Source organism: Oncorhynchus mykiss, chromosome 3, assembly GCF_057628025.1.
Source record: "Oncorhynchus mykiss isolate SJ-2025 chromosome 3, ASM5762802v1, whole genome shotgun sequence".
In the NCBI taxonomy this organism is placed as follows: Eukaryota; Metazoa; Chordata; class Actinopteri; order Salmoniformes; family Salmonidae; genus Oncorhynchus; species Oncorhynchus mykiss.
The window spans coordinates 10,307,501-10,322,995 of record NC_143024.1 but is presented as its reverse complement, the minus strand read 5'-3'; the positions used below and the strand labels follow the sequence as shown (position 1 = coordinate 10,322,995).

The window sequence follows — 15,495 nt, the reverse complement described above, 5'->3', positions numbered from 1 at the left end:
TCCAGCTCCCCTCGACCCCGGTCCAGAGAGACTGAGAAAACAAGACACCACAGGACTCTTCAGGGACTTACTGTCTGGATGTACACTCAGCAAGATTAGTGGGAACACTGAATAATGTCTTGGTAGATGAGGATTCTGTTGATATTTTCTTCTGGAGTACAGACCTGTAGAAACAGTGAATGTAGATGTGTTTCTATTGGTATTGACTGTACATGTGTTTATTCCAGGTGTAACTGTGTGTTTCTATTGGTATTGACTGTACATGTGTTTATTCCAGGTGTAACTCTGTGTTTCTATTGGTATTGACTGTACATGTGTTTATTCCAGGTGTAACTCTGTGTTTCTATTGGTATTGACTGTACATGTGTTTATTCCAGGTGTAACTCTGTGTTTCTATTGGTATTGACTGTACATGTGTTTATTCCAGGTGTAACTCTGTGTTTCTATTGGTATTGACTGTACATGTGTTTATTCCAGGTGTAACTCTGTTTCTATTGGTATTGACTGTACATGTGTTTATTCCAGGTGTAACTCTGTGTTTCTATTGTTTTACCAAGCATTTCACTGTTAGTCTACACCTGTTGTTTACCAAGCATTTCACTGTTAGTCTACACCTGTTGTTTACCAAGCATTTCACTGTTAGTCTACACCTGTTGTTTACCAAGCATTTCACTGTTAGTCTACACCTGTTGTTTACCAAGCATTTCACTGTTAGTCTACACCTGTTGTTTACCAAGCATTTCACTGTTAGTCTACACCTGTTGTTTACAAAGCATTTCACTGTTAGTCTACACCTGTTGTTTACCAAGCATTTCACTGTTAGTCTACACCTGTTGTTTACCAAGCATTTCACTGTTAGTCTACACCTGTTGTTTACAAAGCATTTCACTGTTAGTCTACACCTGTTGTTTACAAAGCATTTCACTGTTAGTCTACACCTGTTGTTTACCAAGCATTTCACTGTTAGTCTACACCTGTTGTTTACCAAGCATTTCACTGTTAGTCTACACCTGTTGTTTACAAAGCATTTCTCTGTTAGTCTACACCTGTTGTTTACCAAGCATTTCACTGTTAGTCTACACCTGTTGTTTACCAAGCATTTCACTGTTAGTCTACACCTGTTGTTTACCAAGCATTTCACTGTTAGTCTACACCTGTTGTTTACCAAGCATTTCACTGTTAGTCTACACCTGTTGTTTACCAAGCATTTCACTGTTAGTCTACACCTGTTGTTTACAAAGCATTTCACTGTTAGTCTACACCTGTTGTTTAAAAAAAAAAAAAATCTGACAAATACAATTTGATTTGTTAAGGCTTTATTAAAAGGTGAATTACCTGGATACCTGTGCTGAGGTAAGCAAGTCATAAGTCACCATCAGACCAGAGCACGCCTTCAGTCTGTCAAAGACTGAAACTAGTCAACAAGGCAGAGATAAAATGACTCAGAGTTGATACAACAATATTTAAAAACAACTTAAATAACTAAATATACACAGGAGAGGGTTGTGCTACAAATCTCATTAAGACCATGGAATGCTTTCATTTAATCCCTCTAACTAGTCAACACCAGGGTTGTGGTTAGAGGACAGCTGTTTGTTAAGGCAAATAATATCAGCATCTTCTTTCAAAACGGACAGAAAACCACAAACCATTTCAGTTTCCTTTTCAAGTCTAGATATGCAAAACAAAAAGGCACAGCAGGTGTGTTTGTGTGTCGTCGTGGTTACTGGGAGACGGTAGAGTTGGAGTTTTTGGCGCGGGCCGCCAGTTTCTGCCGCAGCTCTCTGATGTTCTGCATCAACTCCCTCTCTCTGCAGTCCAGCTCCCCTCGACCCCGGTCCAGAGAGACTGAGAAAACAAGACACCACAGGACTCTTCAGGGACTTACTGTCTGGATGTACACTCAGCAAGATTAGTGGGAACACTGAATAATGTCTTGGTAGATGAGGATTCTGTTGATATTTTCTTCTGGAGTACAGACCTGTAGAAACAGTGAATGTAGATTTGTTTCTATTGGTATTGACTGTACATGTGTTTATTCCAGGTGTAACTCTGTGTTTCTATTGGTATTGACTGTACATGTGTTTATTCCAGGTGTAACTCTGTGTTTCTATTGGTATTGACTGTACATGTGTTTATTCCAGGTGTAACTCTGTGTTTCTATTGGTATTGACTGTACATGTGTTTATTCCAGGTGTAACTCTGTGTTTCTATTGGTATTGACTGTACATGTGTTTATTCCAGGTGTAATTCTGTGTTTCTATTGGTATTGACTGTACATGTGTTTATTCCAGGTGTAACTCTGTTTCTATTGGTATTGACTGTACATGTGTTTATTCCAGGTGTAACTCTGTGTTTCTATTGGTATTGACTGTACATGTGTTTATTCCAGGTGTAACTCTGTGTTTCTATTGGTATTGACTGTACATGTGTTTATTCCAGGTGTAACTCTGTTTCTATTGGTATTGACTGTACATGTGTTTATTCCAGGTGTAACTCTGTGTTTCTATTGGTATTGACTGTACATGTGTTTATTCCAGGTGTAACTCTGTGTTTCTATTGGTATTGACTGTACATGTGTTTATTCCAGGTGTAACTCTGTGTTTCTATTGGTATTGACTGTACATGTGTTTATTCCAGGTGTAACTCTGTTTCTATTGGTATTGACTGTACATGTGTTTATTCCAGGTGTAACTCTGTGTTTCTATTGGTATTGACTGTACATGTGTTTATTCCAGGTGTAACTCTGTGTTTCTATTGGTATTGACTGTACATGTGTTTATTCCAGGTGTAACTCTTTCTATTGGTATTGACTGTACATGTGTTTATTCCAGGTGTAACTCTGTGTTTCTATTGGTATTGACTGTACATGTGTTTATTCCAGGTGTAACTCTGTGTTTCTATTGGTATTGACTGTACATGTGTTTATTCCAGGTGTAACTCTGTGTTTCTATTGGTATTGACTGTACATGTGTTTATTCCAGGTGTAACTCTGTGTTTCTATTGGTATTGACTGTACATGTGTTTATTCCAGGTGTAACTCTGTGTTTCTATTGGTATTGACTGTACATGTGTTTATTCCAGGTGTAACTCTGTGTTTCTATTGGTATTGACTGTACATGTGTTTATTCCAGGTGTAACTCTGTGTTTCTATTGTTTTATTGACTGTACATGTGTTTATTCCAGGTGTAATTCTGTGTTTCTATTGGTATTGACTGTACATGTGTTTATTCCAGGTGTAACTCTGTGTTTCTATTGGTATTGACTGTACATGTGTTTATTCCAGGTGTAACTCTGTGTTTCTATTGGTATTGACTGTACATGTGTTTATTCCAGGTGTAACTCTGTGTTTCTATTGGTATTGACTGTACATGTGTTTATTCCAGGTGTAACTCTGTGTTTCTATTGGTATTGACTGTACATGTGTTTATTCCAGGTGTAACTCTGTGTTTCTATTGTTTTATTGACTGTACATGTGTTTATTCCAGGTGTAACTCTGTGTTTCTATTGTTTTATTGACTGTACATGTGTTTATTCCAGGTGTAACTCTGTGTTTCTATTGGTATTGACTGTACATGTGTTTATTCCAGGTGTAACTCTGTGTTTCTATTGGTATTGACTGTACATGTGTTTATTCCAGGTGTAACTGTGTTTCTATTGGTATTGACTGTACATGTGTTTATTCCAGGTGTAACTCTGTGTTTCTATTGTTTTATTGACTGTACATGTGTTTATTCCAGGTGTAATTCTGTGTTTCTATTGGTATTGACTGTACATGTGTTTATTCCAGGTGTAACTCTGTGTTTCTATTGGTATTGACTGTACATGTGTTTATTCCAGGTGTAACTGTGTTTCTATTGGTATTGACTGTACATGTGTTTATTCCAGGTGTAACTCTGTGTTTCTATTGGTATTGACTGTACATGTGTTTATTCCAGGTGTAACTCTGTGTTTCTATTGGTATTGACTGTACATGTGTTTATTCCAGGTGTAACTCTGTGTTTCTATTGTTTTATTGACTGTACATGTGTTTATTCCAGGTGTAACTCTGTGTTTCTATTGGTATTGACTGTACATGTGTTTATTCCAGGTGTAACTCTGTTTCTATTGTTTTATTGACTGTACATGTGTTTATTCCAGGTGTAACTCTGTGTTTCTATTGGTATTGACTGTACATGTGTTTATTCCAGGTGTAACTCTGTTTCTATTGGTATTGACTGTACATGTGTTTATTCCAGGTGTAACTCTGTGTTTCTATTGGTATTGACTGTACATGTGTTTATTCCAGGTGTAACTCTGTTTCTATTGTTTTATTGACTGTACATGTGTTTATTCCAGGTGTAACTCTGTGTTTCTATTGGTATTGACTGTACATGTGTTTATTCCAGGTGTAACTCTGTTTCTATTGGTATTGACTGTACATGTGTTTATTCCAGGTGTAACTCTGTGTTTCTATTGGTATTGACTGTACATGTGTTTATTCCAGGTGTAACTCTGTTTCTATTGTTTTATTGACTGTACATGTGTTTATTCCAGGTGTAACTCTGTGTTTCTATTGGTATTGACTGTACATGTGTTTATTCCAGGTGTAACTCTGTTTCTATTGGTATTGACTGTACATGTGTTTATTCCAGGTGTAACTCTGTTTTGTGTCGAACTGCTTTGCTTTATCTTGGCCAGGTCGCAGTTGTAAATAAGAACCTGTTCTCAACTGGTCTACCTGGTTAAATAAAGGTGACATAAATAGTGGTACAGACAGTCAGAAAACACTCACAGCAAGTGGAGTCGTCTGAGGTGGACTGGTTGTTTAGACAGATGTTGTTGGGACTGTGACGTTGTTGAGACTGATGAGGACCAGGAGAAGCAACAGGATTGTGAAGCAGGCCACTAGTGGAGCATGGAGACCTGGCTCTCATCTCCCACTGTTGACCTGCCAAAACATACACTGCCTGCCTTAGAGGAACACTGTAACCTTCAACATCAACTATTAGCTTAGAGGAACACTGAAACCTTCAACATCAACTATTAGCTTAGAGGAACACTGTAACCTTCAACATCAACTATTAGCTTAGAGGAACACTGTAACCTTCAACTATTAGCTTAGAGGAACACTGACACCTTCAACATCAACTATTAGCTTAGAGGAACACTGTAACCTTCAACATCAACTATTAGCTTAGAGGAACACTGTAACCTTCAACTATTAGCTTAGAGGAACACTGTAACCTTCAACATCAACTATTAGCTTAGAGGAATACTGTAACCTTCAACATCAACTATTAGCTTAGAGGAACACTGTAACCTTCAACATCAACTATTAGCTTAGAGGAACACTGTAACCTTCAACATCAACTATTAGCTTAGAGGAACACTGTAACCTTCAACATCAACTATTAGCTTAGAGGAACACTGTAACCTTCAACATCAACTATTAGCTTAGAGGACACTGTAACCTTAGGTGACAGGACTGTAGTGTAGTAGTGTGGGTGGTGGGGTAGAATACTCAGCATACTGCAGATAGGTCCTCTATACATTCTATATCTGACTGCCTATTCTCTCCACAACATATATTTCTATGGGTCTGGGCTCACTGAGTGAATGGTCCTGGCTCCTGCGGAGGTTGTCTCTGTGCTGCTCGTTCTCCTCTTCCTCCTGGCTGAGGAAGACTCTCCTGTTGGCCTCGGCTGTGGCTGCAGCCTGCCTCTGCTCCTCTAGCTGGGCCTTCTGAGACACCACCTCCTCCCACTGAAACGCAGAATGAACACACTGCACACCTGCTGAACACACTGCACACCCCCTCCTCCCGCTGAACACACTGCACACCCCCTCCTCCCGCTGACCACACTGCACTCCTCCCGCTGAACACACTGCACACCTCCTGCTGAACACACTGCACACCCCCTCCTCCCGCTGAACACCACCCCCTCCTCCCGCTGAACACCAACCCCCTCCTCCCGCTGAACACCAACCCCCTCCTCCCGCTGAACACCACCCCCTCCTCCGCTGAACACCACCCCCTCCTCCGCTGAACACCACCCCCTCCTCCCGCTGAACACCACCCCCTCCTCCGCTGAACACCACCCCCTCCTCCCGCTGAACACCACCCCCTCCTCCCGCTGAACACCGCCCCCTCCTCCCGCTGAACACCACCCCCTCCTCCCGCTGAACACCACCCCCTCCTCCCCTGAACACACTGCACACCTCCTGCTGAACACACCCCCTCCTCCGCTGAACACACCCCCTCCACGTCCCTCATGACCTACTGTATATACCCTCTACATCATCATCTCTCCTCCTACCCTCTGTCCCTCATGACCTACTGTATACCCTCTACATCATCTCCCCTCCTACCCTCTGTCCCTCTACGTCCTCATGACCTACTGTATATACCCTCTCTACATCATCCTCATCTCTCCTCCTACCCTCTGTCCCTCATGACCTACTGTATATACCCTCTACATCATCATCTCTCCTCCTACCCTCTGTCCCTCTACGTCCTCATGACTTACGGTATACACCCTAGAAACATCATCTCTCCTCCTACCCTCTGTCCCTCTATGTCCTCATGACCTACTGTATATACCCTCTACATCATCTCCCCTCCTACCCTCTGTCCCTCTACGTCCTCATGACCTACTGTATATACCCTCTCTACATCATCCTCATCTCTCCGCATGACCTACTGTATATACCCTCCTCGACATCATCTCTCCTCCTACCCTCTGTCCTTCTACGTCCTCATGACCTACTGTATATACCCTCTCTACATCATCATCTCTCCTCCTACCCTCTTGTCCCTCATGACCTACTGTATATACCCTCCTCTACATCATCATCTCTCCTCCTACCCTATGTCCCTCTACGTCCTCATGACCTACTGTATATACCCTCTCTACATCATCATCTCTCCTCCTACCCTCTGTCCCTCATGACCTACTGTATATACCCTCTACATCCTCATCTCTCCTCCTACCCTCTGTCCCTCATGACCTACTGTATATACCCTCTACATCATCATCTCTCCTCCTACCTTCTGTCCCTCATGACCTACTGTATATACCCTCTACATCATCTCTCCTACCCTCTGTCCCTCTACGTCCTCATGACCTACTGTATATACCCTGTACATCATCATCTCTCCTCCTACCCTCTGTCCCTCATGACCTACTGTATATACCCTCTACATCATCATCTCTCCTCCTACCCTCTGTCCCTCCACGTCCTCATGACCTACTGTATATACCCTCTACATCATCTCTCCTACCCTCTGTCCCTCTACGTCCTCCATGATGTTAACTAGCTGCTGCTCCTTGGTGAGGGTCTCTCTGTGTAGTCCAGCCAGATGGTGGTAGTGTCTGTCCCGGGCTGCATCCTCCTGGTCTAGACGCCTCATCACCTCAGCCTGCCACTCGGTGTCCACTCCCAGCTGGCCTGCTTCAGCTAAACACTCCTCTAGAACCTGAGACGGGGAGGTGGTCAGTCTCTCTCTCTCTCCAGTCATTGTTCAATAACCCCCTATATTTCAGTCTAGAACCTGAGATGGGGTGGAGGTCAGTCTCTCTCTCTCCAGTCATTGTTTAATAACCCCCTATATTTCAGTCTCTGGAAGTATACAGTAGATGAACGCTCACCTTCTTGGTTCCCAGGCTGACGTCAGTGTCGTTGTTAAGGAGGTGTTGGAAGGTGGTCTCCTCGACCTCTGACCTGTGTCTCCTGGTATCCACCTCTGCTCTGACCTCCTGAGTCACACGCACCTGCTCCTTGGCCAGTCGCTACATCACAAGGATTACACGGTGACATCACGGTCTGGTGAATGAAGACCAAGCCATATTGTAGCTGGACAGCGTTAAAATGGCCAATGACGTGTGGTGTCTTAACTTCATGCTGCACGGAATATAATGTGAATGACGAGATGGTGTTTGTCTCAGGGGCGGGTCTCTGCACATTGTTGTTGTGATGAGGACAGTCACTGACCTGTTCAAACAGGCGTCTCTGTGCTTCCAGCTCCATCTGTCTGACCTGTATGTCCTGTACTGCTGCTGCCGTCTCCTGGTCTCTGGTGTTTATCTGAGCCCAACAAACACACCATACAGTAGAGGACATATAGACACCCCATTATATACAGTAGAGGACATATAGGACAAACTCAACTCCAAGATCGCATAGCAGTTCAGACGTCTTTTGTCCTCGTCTTGTCGTGTCCTGTATATATATATATATTTACAACTTTTTTCACATACATTTTATTTTTATTTTCCATCAACTCATCTTCAAAACACTCTCCTGCAACCAGCCTCACCAATTTCGCTCTCTTTTGACGACTTCTGTAACCGTAATAGCCTTGGTTTCATGCATGTTAACATTAGAAGCCTCCTCCCTAAGTTTGTTCTATCCACTGCTTTAGCACACTCTGCCAACCCGGATGTTCTAGCTGTGTCTGAATCCTGGCTTAGGAAGACCACCAAAAATTCAGACATTTTAATTCCAAACTACAACATTTTCAGACAAGATAGAACTGCCAAAGGGGGCGGTGTTGAAATCTACTGCAAAGATAGCCTGCAGAGTTCTGTCCTACTATCCAGGTCTGTACCCAAACAATTTGAACTTCTACTTTTAAAAATCCACCTCTCTAAAAACAAGTCTCTCACCGTTGCCGCCTGCTATAGACCACCCTCTGCCCCCAGCTGTGCTCTGGACACCATATGTGAACTGATTGCCCCCCATCTATCTTCAGAGCTCGTGCTGCTAGGCGACCTAAACTGGAACATGCTTAACACCCCAGCCATCCTACAATCTAAACTTGATGCCCTCAATCTCACACAAATTATCAATGAACCTACCAGGTACCTCCCCAAAGCCTTAAACACGGGCACCCTCATAGATATCATCCTAACCAACTTCCCCTCTAAATACACCTCTGCTGTCTTCAACCAAGATCTCAGCGATCACTGCCTCATTGCCTGCATCCGTAATGGGTCAGCGGTCAAACGACCTCCTCTCATCACTGTAAAACGCTCCCTGAAACACTTCAGCGAGCAGGCATTTCTAATCGGCCTGGCCGGGGTATCCTGGAAGGATATTGACCTCATCCCGTCAGTAGAGGATGCCTGGATATTTTTTTTAAATGCCTTCCTAACCATCTTAAATAAACATGCCCCATTCAAGAAATTTAGAACCAGGAACAGATATAGCCCTTGGTTCTCCCCAGACCTGACTGCCCTTAACCAACACAAAAACATCCTATGGCGTTCTGCATTAGCATCGAACCGTGATATGCAGCTGTTCAGGGAAGCTAGAAACCATTATACACAGGCAGTTAGAAAAGCCAAGGCTAGCTTTTTCAAGCAGAAATTTGCTTCTTGCAACACTAACTCAAAAAAGTTCTGGGACACTGTAAAGTCCATGGAGAATAAGAACACCTCCTCCCAGCTGCCCACTGCACTGAAGATAGGAAACACTGTCACCACTGATAAATCCACCATAATTGAAAATTTCAATAAGCATTTTTCTACTGCTGGCCATGCTTTCCACCTGGCTACTCCTACCCCTGTCAACAGCACTGCACCCCCAACAGCAACTCACCCAAGCCTTCCCCATTTCTCCTTCTCCCAAATTCATTCAGCGGATGTTCTGAAAGAGCTGCAAAATCTGGACCCCTACAAATCAGCCGGGCTAGACAATCTGGACCCTTTCTTTCTAAAATTATCTGCCGAAATTGTTGCCACCCCTATTACTAGCCTGTTCAACCTCTCTTTCGTGTCGTCTGAGATTCCCAAAGATTGGAAAGCAGCTGCGGTCATCCCCCTCTTCAAAGGGGGGGACACTCTTGACCCAAACTGCTACAGAGAAAGCCAAGTCAACAAACAGATTACCGACCATTTCGAATCTCACCATACCTTCTCTGCTATGCAATCTGGTTTCAGAGCTGGTCATGGGTGCACCTCAGCCACGCTCAAGGTCCTAAACGATATCTTAACCGCCATCGATAAGAAACATTACTGTGCAGCCGTATTCATTGATCTGGCCAAGGCTTTCGACTCTGTCAATCACCACATCCTCATCGGCAGACTCAACAGCCTTGGTTTCTCAAATGATTGCCTCGCCTGGTTCACCAACTACTTCTCTGATAGAGTTCAGTGTGTCAAATCGGAGGGTCTGTTGTCCGGACCTCTGGCAGTCTCTATGGGGGTGCCACAGGGTTCAATTCTTGGACCGACTCTCTTCTCTGTATACATCAATGAGGTCGCTCTTGCTGTTGGTGAGTCTCTGATCCACCTCTACGCAGACGACACCATTCTGTATACTTCCGGCCCTTCTTTGGACACTGTGTTAACAACCCTCCAGGCAAGCTTCAATGCCATACAACTCTCCTTCCGTGGCCTCCAATTGCTCTTAAATACAAGTAAAACTAAATGCATGCTCTTCAACTGATCGCTACCTGCACCTACCCGCTTGTCCAACATCACTACTCTGGACGGCTCTGACTTAGAATACGTGGACAACTACAAATACTTAGGTGTCTGGTTAGACTGTAAACTCTCCTTCCAGACCCATATCAAACATCTCCAATCCAAAGTTAAATCTAGAATTGGCTTCCTATTTTGCAACAAAGCATCCTTCACTCATGCTGCCAAACATACCCTTATAAAACTGACCATCCTACCAATCCTCGACTTTGGCGATGTCATTTACAAAATAGCCTCCAATACCCTACTCAACAAATTGGATGCAGTCTATCACAGTGCAATCCGTTTTGTCACCAAAGCCCCATATACTACCCACCATTGCGACCTGTACGCTCTCGTTGGCTGGCCCTCGCTTCATACTCGTCGCCAAACCCACTGGCTCCATGTCATCTACAAGACCCTGCTAGGTAAAGTCCCCCCTTATCTCAGCTCGCTGGTCACCATAGCATCTCCCACCTGTAGCACACGCTCCAGCAGGTATATCTCTTTAGTCACCCCCAAAACCAATTCTTTCTTTGGCCGCCTCTCTTTCCAGTTCTCTGCTGCCAATGACTGGAACGAACTACAAAAATCTCTGAAACTGGAAACACTTATCTCCCTCACTAGCTTTAAGCACCAACTGTCAGAGCAACTCACAGATTACTGCACCTGTACATAGCCCACCTATAATTTAGCCCAAACAACTACCTCTTTCCCAACTGTATTTAATTTATTTATTTATTTTGCTCCTTTGCACCCCATTATTTTTATTTCTACTTTGCACATTCTTCCATTGCAAAACTACCATTCCAGTGTTTTACTTGCTATATTGTATTTACTTTGCCACCATGGCCTTTTTGCCTTTACCTCCCTTCTCACCTCATTTGCTCACATTGTATATAGACTTGTTTATACTGTATTATTGACTGTATGTTTGTTTCACTCCATGTGTAACTCTGTGTCGTTGTATCTGTCGAACTGCTTTGCTTTATCTTGGCCAGGTCGCAATTGTAAAAGAGAACTTGTTCTCAACTTGCCTACCTGGTTAAATAAAGGTAAAATAAAAAAAAATTAAAAAAATATAGACACCCCATTATATACAGTAGAGTACATATAGACACCCCATTATATACAGTAGAGGACATATAGACACCCCATTATATACAGTAGAGTACATATAGACACCCCATTATATACAGTAGAGTACATATAGACACCCCATTATATACAGTAGAGGACATATAGACACCCCATTATATACAGTAGAGTACATATAGACACCCCATTATATACAGTAGAGTACATATAGACACCCCATTATATACAGTAGAGGACATAGACACCCCATTATATACAGTAGAGTACATATAGACACCCCATTATATACAGTAGAGGACATATAGACACCCCATTATATACAGTAGAGTACATATAGACACCCCATTATATACAGTAGAGTACATATAGACACCCCATTATATACAGTAGAGGACATAGACACCCCATTATATACAGTAGAGTACATATAGACACCCCATTATATACAGTAGAATACATAGACACCCCATTATATACAGTAGAGGACATATAGACACCCCATTATATACAGTAGAGGACATATAGACACCCCATTATATACAGTAGAGTACATATAGACACCCCATTATATACAGTAGAGTACATATAGACACCCCATTATATACAGTAGAGGACATAGACACCCCATTATATACAGTAGAGTACATATAGACACCCCATTATATACAGTAGAGGACATATAGACACCCCATTATATACAGTAGAGTACATATAGACACCCCATTATATACAGTAGAGTACATATAGACACCCCATTATATACAGTAGAGGACATAGACACCCCATTATATACAGTAGAGTACATATAGACACCCCATTATATACAGTAGAATACATAGACACCCCATTATATACAGTAGAGGACATATAGACACCCCATTATATACAGTAGAGGACATATAGACACCCCATCACATTACATACAAAGTAAAAGGATGGTTGAAAGAATGAATCTCTTCTTTCAATATTAAATACAGGGAGGTGACTGAAGTGAAAACAGACCTTCCTCTGTATCTGCTCGTCCAGTCTGTGTAGTTCAGTCAGTCTCTGGTCCTGCTGCTGTTTTAGGAAGCGTCTCCTGGCAGCATCCATCAGCTGGAGCTCCTTCACCTTCAACTCACGCTTCATGGCTGTTAACCTGGAGACGCATTACAGACTGTCAGAGAGACTAACCTGGGGACACATTACAGACTGTCAGAGAGACTAACCTGGGGACACATTACAGACTGTCAGAGAGACTAACCTGGGGACACATTACAGACTGTCAGAGAGACTAACCTGGGGACACATTACAGACTGTCAGAGAGACTAACCTGGGGACACATTACAGACTGTCAGAGAGACTAACCTGGGGACACATTACAGACTGTCAGAGAGACTAACCTGGGGACACATTACAGACTGTCAGAGAGACTAACCTGGGGACACATTACAGACTGTCAGAGAGACTAACCTGGGGACACATTACAGACTGTCAGACTAACCTGGGGACACATTACAGACTGTCAGAGAGACTAACCTGGGGACACATTACAGACTGTCAGAGAGACTAACCTGGGGACACATTACAGACTGTCAGAGAGACTAACCTGGGGACACATTACAGACTGTCAGAGAGACTAACCTGGGGATACATTACAGACTGTCAGAGAGACTAACCTGGGGATACATTACAGACTGTCAGAGAGACTAACCTGGGGACACATTACAGACTGTCAGAGAGACTAACCTGGGGACACATTACAGACTGTCAGAGAGACTAACCTGGGGACACATTACAGACTGTCAGAGAGACTAACCTGGGGACACATTACAGACTGTCAGACTAACCTGGGGACACATTACAGACTGTCAGAGAGACTAACCTGGGGACACATTACAGACTGTCAGAGAGACTAACCTGGGGACACATTACAGACTGTCAGAGAGACTAACCTGGGGACACATTACAGACTGTCAGAGAGACTAACCTGGGGATACATTACAGACTGTCAGAGAGACTAACCTGGGGATACATTACAGACTGTCAGAGAGACTAACCTGGGGACACATTACAGACTGTCAGAGAGACTAACCTGGGGACACATTACAGACTGTCAGAGAGACTAACCTGGGGACACATTACAGACTGTCAGAGAGACTAACCTGGGGACACATTACAGACTGTCAGATAAATAAACCTTGGAACAGGGAACTCAAGTCTATTTCATCTTAATTAGTGACATCACATTTGATGGGCCTGTACCAAGTCATTTATGAGGATCAATAATTATGACATGGGAGTGTCACATTACCTCAGAATGTTCTGAATACTCCTCCTACATGATGCAAACATAGTTCTGGCTTGGAAAGGGACGGGGGGCTAGTCAAATTGTACAACTGAATGTATTCAACTGAAATGTGTCTTCCTCTCTGAATCAGAGATTTGTGGGCGGCTGCCTTAATCGACATCCACGTCTTCGGCGCCCGGGGAACAGTGGGTTAACTGCCTTGCTCAAGGGATTCGATCTAGCAACCTTTCGGTTACTGGCCCAATGCTCTAACCACTAGTCTACCTGCCTGCCACTACACTCTAACCACTAGGCTACCTGCCGTCCCTACACTCTAACCACTAGGCTACCTGCCGCCCCTACACTCTAACCACTAGGCTACCTGCCTGCCCCTACACTCGAACCACTAGGCTACCTGCCGTCCCTATACTCTAACCACTAGGCTACCTGCCTGCCCCTACACTCTAACCACTAGGCTACCTGCCTGCCCCTACACTCTAACCACTAGGCTACCTGCCTGCCCCTACACTCTAACCACTAGGCTACCTGCCGTCCCTACACTCTAACCACTAGGCTACCTGCCGTCCCTGCACTCTAACCACTAGGCTACCTGCCGTCCCTGCACTCTAACCACTAGGCTACTTGCCGTCCCTACACTCTAACCACTAGGCTACCTGCCGTCCCTGCACTCTAACCACTAGGCTACCTGCCCGCCCCTACACTCTAACCACTAGGCTACCTGCCCGCCCCTACACTCTAACCACTAGGCTACCTGCCGTCTTTACACTCTAACCACTAGGCTATCTGCCGTCCTTACACTCTAACCACTAGGCTACCTGCCGCCCCTCCACTCTAACCACTAGGCTACCTGCCGTCCCTACACTCTAACCACTAGGCTACCTGCCGTCCCTACACTCTAACCACTAGGCTACCTGCCGCCCCTATACTCTAACCACTAGGCTACCTGCCGTCCCTACACTCTAACCACTAGGCTACCTGCCGTCCCTCCACTCTAACTACTAGGCTACCTGCCGTCCCTCCACTCTAACCACTAGGCTACCTGCCGCCCCTACACTCTAACCATTAGGCTACCTGCCGCCCCTACACTCTAACCATTAGGCTACCTGCCGCCCCTACACTCTAACCACTAGGCTACCTGCCGCCCCTACACTCTAACCACTAGGCTACCTGCCTGCCCCTACACTCTAACCACTAGGCTACCTGCCACCCCTACACTCTACCCACTAGGCTACCTGCCGTCCCTACACTCTACCCACTAGGCTACCTGCCGTCCCTACACTCTAACCACTAGGCTACCTGCCGCCCCTACACTCTAACCACTAGGCTACCTGCAGTCCTTACACTCTAACCACTAGGCTACCTGCCGTCCTTACACTCTAACCACTAGGCTACCTGCCGTCCCTACACTCTAACCACTAGGCTACCTGCCGTCCCTACACTCTAACCACTAGGCTACCTGCCGCCCCTACATTCTAACCACTAGGCTACCTGCCGTCCCTACACTCTAACCACTAGGCTACCTGCCGCCCCTACACTCTAACCACTAGACTACCTGCCGCCCCTACACTCTAACCACTAGGCTACCTGCCGTCCCTACACTCTAACCACTAGGCTACCTGCCGCCCCTACATTCTAACCACTAGGCTACCTGCCGTCCCTAC

The 15,495-nt window shown here is 44.5% G+C and overlaps 1 protein-coding gene and 1 long non-coding RNA gene across 6 annotated transcripts in view; one reads left to right on the top strand and one right to left on the bottom strand.

The window, feature by feature from the left end:
• Positions 1 to 1,299: 1,299 nt before the first annotated feature.
• The window catches only part of LOC149984320 (TBC1 domain family member 31-like), a 31,396-nt gene continuing 17,200 nt past the window's right edge, over positions 1,300 to 15,495 (bottom strand). For 3 of the 5 annotated variants that reach the window (XR_016491750.1, XM_090220052.1, XM_090220049.1), the window contains exons 16-22: positions 12,546 to 12,681; positions 7,975 to 8,067; positions 7,632 to 7,772; positions 7,265 to 7,459; positions 5,592 to 5,745; positions 4,775 to 4,930; positions 1,300 to 1,981 (exon numbers count right to left, since the gene is read on the bottom strand). Coding sequence is in view for 3 of the 5 variants with exons in the window: in XM_090220052.1 (XP_090076178.1) it covers positions 1,557 to 1,981; positions 4,775 to 4,930; positions 5,592 to 5,745; positions 7,265 to 7,459; positions 7,632 to 7,772; positions 7,975 to 8,067; positions 12,546 to 12,681 (1,300 nt within the window). In the remaining 2 variants the exon portion in view is untranslated. The remainder of the gene's footprint in view (positions 1,982 to 4,774; positions 4,931 to 5,591; positions 5,746 to 7,264; positions 7,460 to 7,631; positions 7,773 to 7,974; positions 8,068 to 12,545; positions 12,682 to 15,495) is intronic. The other 2 variants (XR_016491748.1, XM_090220055.1) reach the window with 1 other exon arrangement.
• On the top strand, positions 3,834 to 4,749 carry LOC149984321 (uncharacterized). Its single transcript, XR_016491754.1, has 2 exons — positions 3,834 to 4,586; positions 4,635 to 4,749. It is a non-coding gene; the product is annotated as an uncharacterized LOC149984321 (long non-coding RNA).